This window comes from Citrus clementina, unplaced genomic scaffold (assembly GCF_000493195.1).
Source record: "Citrus clementina cultivar Clemenules unplaced genomic scaffold, Citrus_clementina_v1.0 scaffold_3, whole genome shotgun sequence".
NCBI classification, from domain to species: domain Eukaryota; kingdom Viridiplantae; phylum Streptophyta; class Magnoliopsida; order Sapindales; family Rutaceae; genus Citrus; species Citrus x clementina.
The window spans coordinates 48214401-48230495 of record NW_006262339.1 but is presented as its reverse complement, the minus strand read 5'-3'; the positions used below and the strand labels follow the sequence as shown (position 1 = coordinate 48230495).

At 32.2% G+C, this 16095-nt stretch overlaps 1 protein-coding gene across 8 annotated transcripts; it reads left to right on the top strand.

The window, feature by feature from the left end:
- The first annotated feature begins 6025 nt into the window (after window positions 1–6025).
- LOC18048568 lies at window positions 6026–10755 on the top strand. Of its 8 annotated transcripts, none has more exons than XM_024188184.1 (10): window positions 6026–6091; window positions 6495–6555; window positions 7131–7215; window positions 7536–7691; window positions 7786–7891; window positions 8161–8343; window positions 8958–9123; window positions 9558–9883; window positions 10054–10143; window positions 10221–10755. In XM_024188184.1, exons 3-10 carry the CDS (start codon window positions 7201–7203, stop codon window positions 10286–10288), a joined length of 1110 nt encoding a protein of 369 aa, XP_024043952.1. In that variant the 5' UTR covers window positions 6026–6091; window positions 6495–6555; window positions 7131–7200; the 3' UTR covers window positions 10289–10755. The 8 variants fall into 8 exon arrangements, with proteins under 8 accessions (XP_024043952.1, XP_024043950.1, XP_024043953.1 ...); XM_024188182.1 differs by having other exon boundaries at window positions 7070–7215; XM_024188185.1 differs by having other exon boundaries at window positions 6040–6388; window positions 7070–7215; window positions 10224–10755.
- Window positions 10756–16095: the final 5340 nt, after the last annotated feature.

Here is a 16095-nt window from a genome sequence, read left to right as displayed (position 1 = left end):
CAATTAATAAATAAGAGAATTGTCTTTAAGTACGGAAAAATTAATTAAATGAAGAGGTGATTTGATCATACTACTTAAAAAATAATTTAATGGACGAGGAAATACATAAGAGTGATTAATAATCCATGTAAGAACTAAGAAGCAAGTTGAGTTCTTTAATTATAATGTATTTTATGTAAGATTTATGACAAATATTTTCTATTTTTTCGGTAACATTACATATGATAAGGTAAATTTATATCATTACGCCTCACACGTATGCTTTTTTTTTCACATCCTAATAAAGTTTACTAATCAAACCAACTATTGCCGACATATCAATGGCAAGTAATCCATGTACGTGTCTGTTTTCATTATTCAATAATTATTACTGTTGGCGAGTAAATACATAATGGTTTCAGAGGAGTTTAACAATTTTAAATAAACCGGTAAAAGAAAACTGAACCGCCAATTGACAAAAATTCCTTAAGACTGCTGTGGACGTTGACTCCTCGTTCTGCTCTACAATCTCTGTCTCATTGGTTGCAATTCCGGTTTAACTATTGGTCCGCCACTGGAAGTGGGTCCTGCGTTGAAATGGGCTGGCCCAGAATTTATTTAAACGATTCCCACAACTTAAAATCACGAATCCTGCTCCCTCTATTTAACTTTCAGAAAGAGTGGCTCGTGCATCATCATCATCATCTTTCTCTTATATATGCTATTTGAAGATAGTGATTTGAATGCCTATCCTCTGCCTATGGGCTTGCCTTTACTACCTGCCCTATCATCATCGTCATCATCAAAGAGGAGAACATCATCATCGACATCATCATCATCAGAATCAAGCCTCATCGTCATTGTTGGCATCACCCTTATCATTGGATTGGAACATGATGGCTACTGTTGGTAGCGGTTCGACTTCCGCGACGTGACAGCTACTGCCCAGGACTACTGCTGCATATGATGCAACGACTGGTGACCAGTTACTGCTCCACAGGCGACTACTGCGACCATGAGGGAGCTTTGGCAGCGAAGAGTTCTATTTTTTTTTTTACTATTTATATTTTTTAATTCAAATGAGGGTAATTTTAACGGAGGCAAAATAGATAGTTCTCAAAATGGGAGATTGATCCTAACCGTCCCTTGCGAATCAGTCTCTCATTCCGTATTCTTAATTTGAGGTGAATCCCATAATTTTGATTTTGATTTCCGCTCTTACTTTCTGAAGTAAACGTTGTTAATGATTATAATTCCTCAATTCAAAAAATAAACACATCATAAAAGAGTATATTATATGGTTCTATCTACAAGAATGATATATTTATATATTTAAGCTACTAACTGATATCTCATCAATAATTGATTGTCACATATGAGGTACTAATTAATTTTACAACCTAATTAATGAGTGAGACACAAAATATTGAGTAATACAAGCTATATCGTCTCCTTACGGGATTTTGTTCGTTGCTCACCGCCAAAGTATAATATAATCAATGATCTTCTTAAATAATATTTTACAAAGCTTGGACCTTCTTAACAGGCCGAAGCTCATTCAGCCCATTCTACATCAAAAGTTGTGCGTTTTAAACCGAAACATAACATAAAACCAGCTCATTCATCTTTTGCCCTTTTTTCTTTTCTGGCTGACTCAGCCCATTTACATCTCGCTTCTCTCGGCTATTTTATTATTCTTTTTAACTCTTATTTTGCATTTCAAAAAAAAAGGGGAGAAGGCTGTTAAACCTCATATGTTTAGGGAAAGAGACGAAAAAATTCCTTATGTTTCAAAAATCATTCAGATCCCTATTTATTGACTGATTCTGTTTATTTTAATTGAAAAAATATTTTTTAACATATAATTACTATTATGCCCTTCTAGCGTACCAGTCAATATATTAGCTTATTAATCCTTTCCTTTCATGAAGTTGATGAGCCCGGAGAGTGAAAATGGTGGCTTCTTGACTTTACTTATAAACAGCCTTGGCTAGTTGGCTTGGCTGCCCAAGCGGCAAGACCCTTTTTTTTTTTGGTTTCAATTTTATTTATTCATTCGTTTGCTTTTTATTTTTTTATTCTGAAATTTAATTGCTCTTCGTTTTGGGATTGAGAGATTCTGTTGAATAAGAGTTTGATCAATAGATGTATAAGGTGAAGGTATGTTAAAACCAAAACCAAACGACAACAGCAATTGGGTGTGTTTGGCAAAGATCAATTACAGAGGAAAGAAAATGCACAAAAATCAACTAAAGAGGCTACCAAGAGAAATAACATGGGCTTTGCTAAGGCATTTGCAAGGAAATTTTAACGTTAAGAAAAGGCATGATTCATTTTTAAAGAATAAAACTCTATTAAACTAACGGCTTTGGTTATGTTACGTGATCATATAACACACATGATTCTTCTACAACCGTTGGATTTTGATCAAACGACTATGAAAAAATTGTGTATCTTATATGATAATGTAAGATAACAATCTCCTCTCTTAAAAAAAAAAAGAAAAGATAACAATCTCCTAAACTAATATATTGACCTGTGAGGAATGCAATGGTTATTATGAGTTAAAAATATATTTTCAGTTAAAGCAAATAGAATCGGTCAAAAAATAGAGATTTAAATGTCTTTTTAAAAACATCGAAAATTTCTTTATTGCTTCCCCCAAAAGTCTTTGAAAAAATTAAAATCAAAGCAGTCAAAACTGACGAATCAATAATATAAAAACGTTGGAGGTAGGGAAGGGGAGTGGATGCGGTGCCCGGTGGCCGTTGCTGTCCATTTGCTGGACACAAAGACACGGTTTAGTGGCTGAAATATATTGAACTCATATGTGATGTGGAGAACTGTTGACGATACATACAAAGTGGTCCTTGCAAATGCAATAATTCACCTAATAAGGCTTTAACTACGAATTGGCATTGGCCCCAACACCATCCACAAGTTTATCCATAGCGCTATGTTTTATTTGTTGCTTACTACGAGTTAAAAACAACTTTGATATCGACACATTTGTTCAATTTTATCAGACTCCCATATAAGTCTTAAACTTTACATATATATATATATATATATTAGCCTTTAAAATTACATTATTTTTCACATTTCCATTGAGCCTTTAGATTATATATAAATGAATGGTAAGATTAGATTAATAGCTGTAAAGAACATTCAATAATAACAAAACATAAAAAATAAAAAAAGCAAGGAAACAAAAGAAGTTTATTATCCATTACCTTGGCCATTAACAAGGGGAAGTGCGAGTTTGAATGTTTTTCAAAGAGGGAACAATCAATTTTCATATTTCCTTAAATTCTTATGATGACACAAACTTTGATTTTATTCGATGATTCTGGTTTGGTAAAAAGTTGTGCAAGAGAGGGGAGGAGAAAAAAATAAATAAAAAAGTAAAGATAACCTACGGATCACATGAGGGAGAAAGAAGATAAAACAAAAGTCACATGAAATATTTAGTACATCTCATTAAATCTTCATCATCCATTTACATATAATCCAAAGGCTCACAAGAAATGTAAAAAACAATGTAATTTTAAGGGGCCATTGATCTGCCCCTTTATATGTGTTATACATTATAAACTTGTCCTGTATATATTTTTATTACTATAAAGTGATTATAATTTAATAGATTTTTTTTTATACACTGATATATTAAAACCTTGAGGGCATGGGTTCAAGTCTCAGTACAGAGTCAGCGCTGAGAGTTGTCTCTCTGTATAATGGGAGTTAGTTGACTCCCCACATTGGGGTAAGATCGATTTCCCTCTAATATTAATAGTGAGGGGAAATGTTCCTTTAGTTTAGTGGGGATTGATATTCAAGCTGTGTTGTAATAGAATTACTCACAAAAATCATTAGTTTGACTTAGCTATCATTAGTCCAAGTAATATAAAAATAAAATATACACTTCATTAATCTTATACAATTAGGGATGTGCAAATTCATCTTTAAAATCTAAATGTTTGGATCATCTTCAATGTCTTTTTCTCAATGCAATTTCTATAAATATTATATAATGATTTGATAATAATTATAAAGAATAAATTATTATCTCAAGCAATTTTTAAAAAATGTTTTATTCTATTTTAAATCTTTAATGTGACTTTGTATATATTTTTTGTAATGATTTACATAAATAGTTATTATTATGTAAAAAAAAATCTTTAAGACGGAAGGTAGAATAACTATAACTTATTAAAATATGAAAAAAAAATTATTCATAATTTGTCTAAATTGAGACTATAATTTTTATGACTACATAAAAATTATTCCTACATGAAGAGTACTGTTATATAGAGATTTTATAACATATGATGATGATTATTATTATTATTATTATCATTATTATTATTAAAAGTTTAAAAAAGTTTTATGATTCAAAAATAATAATAATTTTTTAATTACAAAAATAAAAAGTATAAACATAGGTTTAAAGAGGAAGCGGATACAGTCGACGGAGGAAAAGTCGCGTTCGGGATCAAAAGCGTGGCGCCAAATGTCAACACATCAAGCTTAGCGGGAACTTTAAAAGTCTTAATGCATTTCTCTGTACATATTAGACCTCAAATTCCAAGGCAATAAACGGCCACACGCATGCCACGCTCTGCCGCTAAATTTACGCCACGTGGCTGAGAAAAGACGAATCTCAATGGTTACCTTTCTGACGATATTGTCAATATCTATCTGCGATTCACTCTCATTGGTTCGTGTGTATAAGGAAACAAAAGCTGTCACGTGTATCATTATTTAAGTTCTCTAGCCTCACCTTTTTAATTCATTTTTTAATTAATTTATTGTACTAATTATTTGTTTGATTAATCTAATAAATTCTTTTATCTTTTTTTTTTATAAGAATAAATTCATTTATCTTAAACATGTGGTTAATACTACTTAAATTAATGCCCCAAATTACATCACGTGAGTGCACATTTGGCTCGTGACGGCTTACGAGCCAGCTTCGAAGTTCCGCCAAATGAACTACACTAGAGTGGCTGAAATGGTATAAATGTTTTTTGTTTTCTGTTTTCTTATTTTTAAATAGATATTAAATATATTTTAATTTTTAAAACTTTGGAAAATTGTGCCCTTAGATTCTATAACGTATAAGCTTTTCTAGCTTTCCGTTTAGAGCTAACGTTTTTCAAAAGGGAAACGATTGCTATTGATAAATCTGAAAGAGATGTAGAATACCGGGAGTGGTCCATGGCAACTAGCCAAGTATGAAGAAGATCTCTCTGATAACTGAGAATCAAAGGATCATCAGCGTGATGGGCATGGAGATTTTGAAAGCGCTGGACCACGTTATAAAAGCAGACCCACACAACATATTAAAAAAATAAGGTAATAATTAAGAAGCATGTTATGTTATCCGGAACACATAAGAGTAAAACAACTATCAACAACTGGGGCTCACATAAATCGTAATTGCATTGCAGCACTTTTGTCATTATCTTACGTCCCCTTAATTAAAAAATTGTGCTTCATGATTCATACATGACACATCTATCATCTTTTCCCTCTTTTTTAATTAATTAATAATAATAATTATTATTATTATTTTTAGAGAAAAACTTGATTGGCGGACAAATCACTTTATGCCTTTATCACAAAAAAAAAGCTTTCCATAAAGTTGTTTTCACTAAATTCTCTTACCATCCGTTAGTTGAGTTTGTATTAGAAGTAGAAAAGCCCGGAAAGAAAAATTGAAATAAAGAAAAAAATATAATTTTTTGAAGTAGCTTTATTTTGTATTAATTTTGTTGTTTCAAAAAATCAATGTACATATACGCAGAACAAAAACAAGTGTACATAAAAGAAAAATAAGTAAATAAAAGAGAAACGTTAAGTAAAAATAAGATAAAAATGAAAAATCAACTTCAGACGAATACGAGACAGGCGTTAATTTAGATTTTAGAGATTCTACTGTCTCTGGCAGACAGGCTGCGCCGTAAAATCCCAAAGCCAGGGCGCAGCCGTTGTAGCCGCGTAAAAATTTCATATGTATTTTATTTCGCCATTTACCCTTAATTTTTTTTTAAATTCATTTTCGGAATTACAAATAAGAAAGAAAATAACGTATTAAACAAGCACTGGTTCGGTGAGATTTTTTTTCTTTTTTCTCGTGTTGCTTTTTTGTCTCTCCTCCACTTCTGCTTGCAATAATAACAATGTCTTAGCGGCAACCATCACTAAATTTTCCATTTAAATTTCCACCACCTGCCCCTGCAGATTCCGAAAATTTCTCATTAGTCCTTCTTGGTTCCAAGTAATTATCATCACTTCACCAAAATATCTTAAAAATCTCAGTGCATGTTTAGCTCCGACGGAGATTCTAACAAACACGAGTCTCGACTTACTGAACAAGAAGCGGGATTTCTAAATTTGACGAAATAAAGTCGATTTTTCTTTTTATAATTTAAGTGTTGCTAATTTGTAATTTTCTGGTCCTGTTTTTGGTTCTTGCAAGTTCTATTAGCTGACAACAAAATTTATTTTGGCAGCTCCTGTTTTGGTATATTTTAGCCTAAATTACAAGCAGATTTTACTTCCAAAAACAGCCAGGTAATTTGTGTATCTTGCGAGATTTGTTCGCTGAATTGAGATCTGGTTGATTTCTGTTTTTGTTTGGATAAGTACAACAGACACACTTTCCGCTATTTGTATTTGAATTTAATGTACGCGATTGTTATAAGGCAAGTTTATATAGCAGAATCTCTGGCTGTTTAATGGTATAATTGTTTCCACAAGGTTATGATAATTCCTTTCCTAGAATTCTATAGACTCTTGCGGTTTATTTTATAGTTCCATTGTCATACATAGATTGGCTTGTGAATCTGAACGAATTTTAACTTCGTGAGAACTCAGTGATTGGTTACAGTGTTATTGATAAATATAGGCATGCAAATTTGGGGCTAAAGTCTGATTAGACAGTTAATGTTAGTTTTCTTTTAACGATAGATAAAAGATCTTTGATGGATTGGTGCTTACGTCCTTTGCCCTCTCAGTCAATTAGATGCAGCATGCTTCTCTAACTGCTCTGCCCTATGATGTCCCTGTTCTTTTTTATTTTTTTCAGGCAAAAATTGGTTTGATACACGACTGTTATAACTAATAAGCTGACCTAGTTGGTCAATTAGGTGACCTTAACTGTAGTTGGGGAAATTCTAAGCTGAGCAAAGAAATGCTGGCAGCTTGCATTCAGCTGGAATGAAGAACTCGCAGGTTCTATTCTTTTTTTTACTTTGGATTTTTATACAGTTTTTGGCTTTCAATATTTTTTCCCCCCCCATTGTTGCTTACAATGATTTTTTTGTTTATCGGATCTTGAGTACAAGATATAGTTCTTAAAGATCTAGATGATTTGAAAACTGTTGCTATAAGTTGCCTGAATTGAAATCTAAGTTATTTTTACTCTTTCTATAATATGAAATCAACGAGTCTTGCCTTTCAATCCTTTCTGTGGTGCATTGTTTCTGTTCTTATCTTTATTACGTAAGACCTACTGCTTGTCACTGAGTCGAACAAAATTTACTGGTTTGTAGAGCACCCAAGAAATACAATCGTCGACCCAAGTTTCACATGAATCCCAAAGTGACCAACAGAACAACCAAACAACAGAGGCTCCTTTGGCAGATTCTGGTTCAATATCTGCTTCGAGTAATGATAGCAGAAAGGTTTCACGCCAAGATATTGAACTTGTAAGAGTATCTTTTTCTTTCTATATTTGATGTTTTAGTTTGTTTCTTTAATATCTTTATTTGTTTGTTATGATTTATGTAAAATGGTGTTCAGGTCCAGAACTTAATAGAACGGTGTCTACAATTATATATGAATAGAGACGAGGTGGTGAAGACCCTCTTGACTCGTGCAAGGATAGATCCTGGATTTACAACTTTGGGTAGTCTCTTAAACCTCTTTATTCTTGTTTGCTAGCCTACTTCAGTGTATCATTTTATGAATTGTTCATATCATTTAGTTTTCTGCCTTGTCTTTATAATATCGGAATATCAAAATATTAATGGAATAAGCTACCATGAAATATGTCCTGGTTTTTCTTTTGAAAGTTGCGGTTAATTAGCTATTCAGAACTGATTTGCATTTTCTTCTTCAAAGTTGAAACAAGGTTTCAATTCTGATAAATCTTTATCATTGTTCTGGTTAATTCAGTGTGGCAGAAGTTGGAAGAAGAAAACGCTGATTTCTTCAGGGCCTATTACATAAGGCTGAAGCTAAAGAAGCAAATCCTTTTATTCAATCATTTGCTTGAGCATCAATATCATCTCATGAAGTATCCAGTACCCCAAAAGGTTCCCCTGGCTCCCATGCAGAATGGGATTCATCCCATGCCCGGTAGGTTCTTCATGATATAAATATACATGGAGAAAATCACCCCTGTTATTTTATAGAAGAAAAAAGTAATTTTTATAATCCAATTCTTTACGTAATTATGGGTGCCAAATGGCACTTAATTTGGTGAAATTCAGTTATTCTATCTTAATTATAATTTAATACTACATCCTTTATTAGAATGCAAATGCTATTCTACTTGAGAATACAAAGAGCATGGTCTCAGCAGTCAATAGCAGCATCTGCTTTTCTTTTAAGCTAAGAATCTTGCATAAACTTAAATGAAACATCATTAGGATTATTTTTTCCTCTTTGAGGCTGGGCGATTCAAGAGCATGCAACGTTTTTCATTTTTATAACTTCCAAAGTTGCTCTGAGTGGTATTGATATCCTCAACATCTGAACTCAAGAAGATAAGCTGGGAATTTTCTAAAGAGTTGAATATTTTAGTGTTCAAGAATATTTCTTTGAAGGAGTAAATATTCTTATGTATGAATATTTTCATAGGTTTAACATTTTTATAGGTTTAACAGGTATAGATAGATTAATTTATGGTTGTCGTTGCTCCTTTTCACTTTAACATTATTGGTACTCAATGCCACTTGTTTGCAGTGCAGTTAACAACTTACCTATGGGATATCCTGTCCTTCAACAACCTCCAATACCAGCAGCAGGCCAACCCCATCTTGAGTCCATGAGCAGCGGAATCTCAAGTTGTCATGTGGTCAATGGAGTTCCTGCACCAGGCAATTTTCATCCAATGCGAATGAATTCTGGGAATGAGTGAGACACTTGACGTCTTAACTTAAATTTCTTATTTAATCAAATTTTCTCCTCTATTTTTTCCCAACTCATGCTAGGCACTCAGATTTTTGTTCTTTGAAATCATTTTGTTCCTGGACAATTTATCTACGGATGTCCTTGTAAGTATTTCATATAGAAAAGTATGGAGTGCTAAAACAGTATGTGGTCATATTTGAAACACAAATGAACTGTTATGTCCATTTGATGGCATTGAAAAGTACTCTAGCAAAATATTTGCCTTTTGGAGTGATCATACATGGGTTGTACATGCAGCTTAGTTTTGCCTTCAAAGTGTATAATATTTACAGTATGCTTAATGACACTGGTTTACCTCAATGTTACAAGTGTAAATCTTAATGTTCCTTTTCTTCTTAATCATTGTAACTTTAGCTAAGCAGCTTTCTTTGTTGTAGTATGGTGATGGACACCAGTGCAGCCGAAGTAGCTCCTGTTATTCCCCCTAGCAGTGGCGTGTCATCCATGTCAGAGATGGCCATGAGTCCAACATCAGTGGCATCTAGTGGTCATTTTCCCTTCACTGCATCAGACATGTCGGGAATGGGTATGGACACGGGTGCACTTGATACAACGTTTACATCTGATGTGGCAAGTACTGTAGGATTGCAGCTTGGACAGGATGGAGGGGCTGGAAACTCCAGAGATTCCCTTAGATCACTTGATCAAATCCAGTGGAATTTCAGTCTCTCAGATTTAACAGCTGATTTGTCAAACTTGGGCGGTAAGTTTTACTTTGGATTCAGTTCAGTTGAGATTTAGTTATGTCTGGTTATAGATATGAAATGCGACTAAATCTCATTTATATTTTAAAAATATTATCATTTTCTTTTTCTATTATGTTTATAATTCTGTAATGATGCTTTGCCATAAATTTGTTTGGCACTTACGCAGATTTAGGAGCTCTTGGAAACTATCCTGGGTCCCCTTTTCTGCCCTCTGATTCAGAAATTTTGCTAGACTCTCCAGAGCAAGACGATATAGGTAATTGGTGTACCATATGAAATCTTTCTTAAGTTATGTATAGTTGGTCACACACTGATACGTTTACCTTCTTTCAGTAGAGGAGTTCTTTGTTGATTCGGTCCCTGGCCCTCCATGCTCTCAGTCAGACGAAGAGAAATCTTAGACTAAGGTGAGGCCAGCTCTTTGAAACTGGTAGGATAGGGCAAGGTCAGATCAATAAAATAAGCATCTGTCATCAGCTTAGTAGGCAGTCTAGCTGTAGTAGTCTAGTCTAGTCTAGTTGACATTAGAATGCAATAGGAAAGGAGCAGTGTTCTCATTAGTTGTTTTTTTTTTGTTGTTGTTGTTTCTTTCAGTTTGTGGATATGGGCATTTTAATAAGTGGAAGATTGAAGATTAATTTTTTTTTTTCTGTTGTTTTTCTTTAAAAGAAAAAAACATGTAGTTTGGATATGCTGGCAAGATCCTTGCTAATTTAACCCTTTTTACCCTCTCCAATGAGGCTGTGATCTAGCTGATGTGCCCAAAATGCAAAGGATTGAATAGTTAACTCTAGAAATAGAGGCGATTTTCATATGTAATGGCAAGTTTGGCCTTGATATTAAATATCCATGGAAGAGAAGTTGATTATGATAGGGTACCGGGGGAACCATCACATAGCGACGAGCCTAATTCGTTTCTCGTCTGTTTGTGCTATTTGGTTTTGTTGTAATGAGCTCAGGACAGAAGTCACCGAACCTTCTATCATTGATCATCCTGAAGTTTTACTTGTGCATGTCTAACAATTTGCTTGCGTTTCTCGATTTGATCGAGCATTCTCAACCTGATAGCGGTCAAATTTCATTTCAGAATTTTGAGATATTATCTCCCAAAGAAAAAAAAAAAGAGAACTTACGAAAAGCTAGGTCAAAGAGATATTGCCCTTTTGGAAATTAACAATTCTGCAATGTGATTATGATTTACGATGCAGGTTTGTATAAGTTGCATTTAGTCATAAGTTATATTTAGTGTAATTTACATCTCATTAAAAAATAGGTAAAAGTAACTAATTAGAATGTGGGATTAGGATTTTGTTTTGGCTTATCTTTAGAGTATAAGCTACATTAAATATAATTTAAGAAGACCCTTAGGATGCATATCATCTTGGATTTGGAACCAAAAAGAGATTTGACTTCTGGCAATGCTACCTCACTTTCTGAACACTTTCAGCAGGTATGTTAAAAGTAACTTGCCATGAGTCTTGGCTTCTTGATATATATCATATGTTATTTACGAGGATAAGTGTGCGATTATGCACATGTAAAGTTATTATTATGGGAATTAACTTGTGGATGTCACAATCCCCAATGACAGCTTGAGACTCGCACGGTCGCGTACTATGAAGTACGCGACTACATTATTAATTTTGTGAAGTGCAGTGAAGGGACCCTTGCGTTTTCATTTACATTTTCTGGAGTAATCGTAAGGGCCAGATTAGAAATGTTGTATTTTTTAAAATAATAATTATTAGTTGTGTTATATAAATAATTAATTGTGAAGAAAATTAATTAAGTATTTGATAAATTTTGTTTTTAAAAATACTGTAATTTTTTAAAGTAATTATTGGTGTTTGGTATATTTTATTATTAAATTGTTGTGAGAAAACAAATAATTAATAAAATGTGCATAATGTAGGATGAGATTTATTTACACATATAGAAACATGTACATGCAATATTTTTAAATTTTGTATTATAATAATTTTAACTAACAATAAAATTTATACTATATTGCCGTATAAAGAACTTTTGATGTAATGTAAAATATAAAGAAGAAATAGGGTAAACGAAAGGAGTACATGAATTAAAATAAAAAATTATTAAAATATTGATTTTGTTTCCAATTTAAATAGGAATAATTTTGGGTTTAGATAATAATTGTAAGGATATTTATGAGATTTTATTAAAGGAGAAAATTGATTCTCAAAAACAGAATTTAAAAGTTACTTCTTTTTTGTTTTTTAAAATCAGTTGTAGAGTGGTTGATTTTGACAAAAATGATTTTGATTTTTTTTTATTAAACACCAAAATTAACTTTTAAATTTTCAAAATCACTTTAAAACTTTCTAAAAACAATCCCAAACGGACCCTAATGGTAAATCAATCAAAAGTAGAGAAGATGTTAATTGGGTCAAATAATTACTTCTATTCTATTTTACTATCATTATTGTGGTGTGTGCTAGAAGAATATCTAAATACATGGCACTGAAAAGTAAATCGAGAAAGAAAACAACGCTGTTATTTATCTCGAGTTAAATCCCGGGTCAAACTCCAAAACTAATGCAAACGACGCCGTTTCAATTTTTTTTCCTTTCATTCTCCTTAAAACGACGTTGTTTTGGCTTAGTTAAGGCAAAAACAACGGCAGCCTCAAATTCCTTTCTCTTCCTCTTCGCCTCACAACCATTCTTCTATTTCTCTGTAAACAACTGCTTTCTCTTTCCCTTCATTTCACAGCCATTCGCCTTCTATTTCTCCGTAAAACTATGAAGAGAATGTCGTTGTATTTGAAAAATTGAAAGGCAAGAAGAGAAGCCATTTCTTAAGAACTCAGGAACATTCAACCCTTGGGAGATGCGTAGGTTTCTTAATTTTGACCAACCACCTGATTGATGACTCTGATGCTAAGCTCATTCACCTGACCTGGCAATTGCTCCTAAACTTAAATCAAATGTGTTCCATATGCTAAGAATTTGATCTCTAATTCACTGGCAAACTCTTGCACTGCTCTGCCTGTTACATACTCTTCAATCCTTGGAAAATTTTGAGGAACTAGTCTTTACCACCCACCATTAGTAGCGCTTGAACTTTCAAGTGTTGGGACGCTGATTGTGCACACGGTGTGAAGCAATATAAAATTATAGCGGAGGCCTAGGCACAACTTCAATCAAAACTGATTATTGATATTAGAATTTTTCTTTTTCTTTTCTTATCTTGTATAAGGCGAGCTTGGTTTTGAGCTGTTTACAATCCAGTCCTGGCAGCCACCATCACGCATAACCAGCCGTCGGCACCACCACCACCGACAGCCATCACGCCTGGCAGCCACCTTGTTCAAGCTTTCTTTTTTGCCTTATTTAAGCCAAATCATATCACTTATAAAGAAGATAAAAGCTTAAGGGTTTTGCCCAATCGATTTTGTCGTTGATATTCTTGAAATCAGTTTTCTCTAAGCTAATTTGGTTTTGTGGCTGAAATGAAGATGAAGAGAGAGCAATTGAGGCTGATGTTAACTAAACAAAACGACGTCGTTTTAAGGTGAATGAAAAAAAAAAGATGAGACAACCCGGGGTAAATAACATTTTTCCAGAAAGAAATGCCACGGCAAATATTCTATTGATGGTCAAAGTATCTTTGCATCATGAGCAAAAGAGTCACAATCGCTGTCCTGCCATGCCTGCGGATAGACCAAATTAGATAAAACTCTCTACCGTGTGCATGCATCTCTATGTGTGTGTATAGGAGAAAGTTCCCTTTATATAAATTTTTTCTTGGAAAATGTTAATTTTTTTATTCATCATATTCATTTAATCCACTGGAGATGAGTAAATATATAAATACTATTTGGCAAATATTATGTTACAATTAATGTAACATACACACTCAACAACAATCACATAAATTGTGTGGGCCCATTATTTATGTGGTTGTTGTTGAGTGCGTATGTTACATTAATTGTAACATAGGAGCTCCCATACTATTTTTATCTTTAAATTTTAAGAGCACGGCAAAAGGTTTTTGAAATGAGATTTTATTATTTTTTTAAAGAGTCACATCAATAAAAAAAATTAACAAGACTATTTAAATGATATTTTTTAAATAAAATTGTACATCTCTCTCTTCAATATTATGTCATTCTTTTCTTTAATATTGAAGAAAGAGAAATACAATCTTATTTAAAGATATTTATTTAAAAAGCTTTCTGAAGTCTTTAATTTAGTATTATATTATTTTTTATGTCATTATTCTTAAAGAGAGAGAAGTATTATAATATTTATTATTTTTGTAAAGGAAAAAGTTAAATAAAAATAATATAAACGTATTTTTTTTTTGTAAGGTTTGTTGGGAGGTGACTTATTATTTTTTCACTCTTTTATTTGTCATATAAGTAAGCAAATAAATATTTGAAGAGTTAAATTAGAAGGCTCTTTGAATAAAAATTCTTCAAATGAGACTATACTTCTCATTTGAATCTTATTTGAAAAGCCACATCAACAATAAAGGTTTCAAAAGATTATTCAAATGAGATTATCATTCTTTCTATTCAATATTAAAAAGTGACTTCTTCATCCTTAATTAGTATTATATTATTTTTTAGACTTCTTCATCCTTAATTAGTATTATATTATTTTTTATCTCATTATTGTTGAAGAAAGAGAAGTACTATAATTGCTATTATTTTGATTGAGGAAACAAATTGATTAAAATAACATATACTTGCTTTTATTTGAAAAGTCATTAGAAAAAAAATTATATTTTTCAGATAAGTGAGCAAATAAACATTTGAAGAGTAAAATTAAAAGAGTCTTTGATTATGCTTATCGGTGGGTTCAATGGATAAATAATGAAATTTTGAATTTATCTTTTTACTTAAACATTTGATATAAATTTTGAGTAATTAATTTCATGTAATATAATTAGTAGGTGAATTGATTATTAAACGTTATTTTTTAATTTAAATATCTATCATCACTCAAATTTCGTACTAAATTATTAAGCTAAAATAGCCCCAGTTTTGTAAGCATATATTATTACTCATATTTCGTAAAGTCATAAGATTTTCCCTTTTCTGCATAGAGCATTATTAGAAGACTCTTCAATATGAGAGAGAAGGACAATCATTTTTGGAGAGTATTTTAAAGCTTTAAATCAAGTATTATATATTTTATCTCATTATTCTTGAAGAGAGAGAAGTGTGCTAATATTTTTGTAGAGGAAAGTTTAATTAAAGTAATATAAATTTATTATAACTGGAAGAGACTTTTGGGAGATGATTTACTAACTTGTAGAGTCATATCAACAAAAGAAATTCCGAAAGATTTTTCAAATAAAATTTTACTATTTATTTGAAAAGTTATATATAAAAAAAAAGAGTTTTCAAAGACTTTTCAAATGAGATTCTTTAGATAAATTTGTCATTCTCTCTCTGTGACTCTAAAATTGTTATTATTCTTGAAGAGAGAGAGAAGTGTTATAATTATTATTTTTTTGGTGAAGTAAAAATTTTAATTAAAATAATATAAACTTACTTTTATTTGAAAAATCTTTTGAGAGATGATTTATTTTTTCCTTTTTTATTTACCACATGAATAATTAAGTAAGTGTTTAAAAAGTTAAATTAAAAGAACTTTTTAGCGATGCTTTTGAAATACAAGTGTGCAACCCAAGAGGGGGGGTGAATTGGATTTTTTAAAAATTATCCTAGTCAAACCACACAACAATTCAATCTAATGCCTTAATCAATTCGAAAATAATAAATTCAATGAAACACAATATTAAAAGAGCAAAGGAAGAGAAAACGAACACAAGGATTTTTACGTGGTTCGGCTATCCCCGCCTACGTCCACGCCTCCAAGCTCACCCGCTTGAGGATTTCACTATCCAAGCCTTTCCAAGGCTTCAACGATTACAATTGACTTCGAGGTGTCAATAAACCTTTACAACAAGAGATTATATCTCCAATCTCTTTACCCCAAGTGTTTCCCACACTTGTACTCTCACAATTTGATGAGAAATGATAAATACAACAATGAATCTCTCTTTAAGAGTGGATATACAAATTGAAGAACAAAGATGATTTAAAGAATGATGATTCACGAAGTTGAAGCTCAATATATGTTGTGTGCACTTGTTCTTGTTTGTTGGAGATTGTTGGAGAGATTGAAAATGAGTTGGATTTGAGTTCTTATAGTTTGAGCTAAAAAACTAGCCG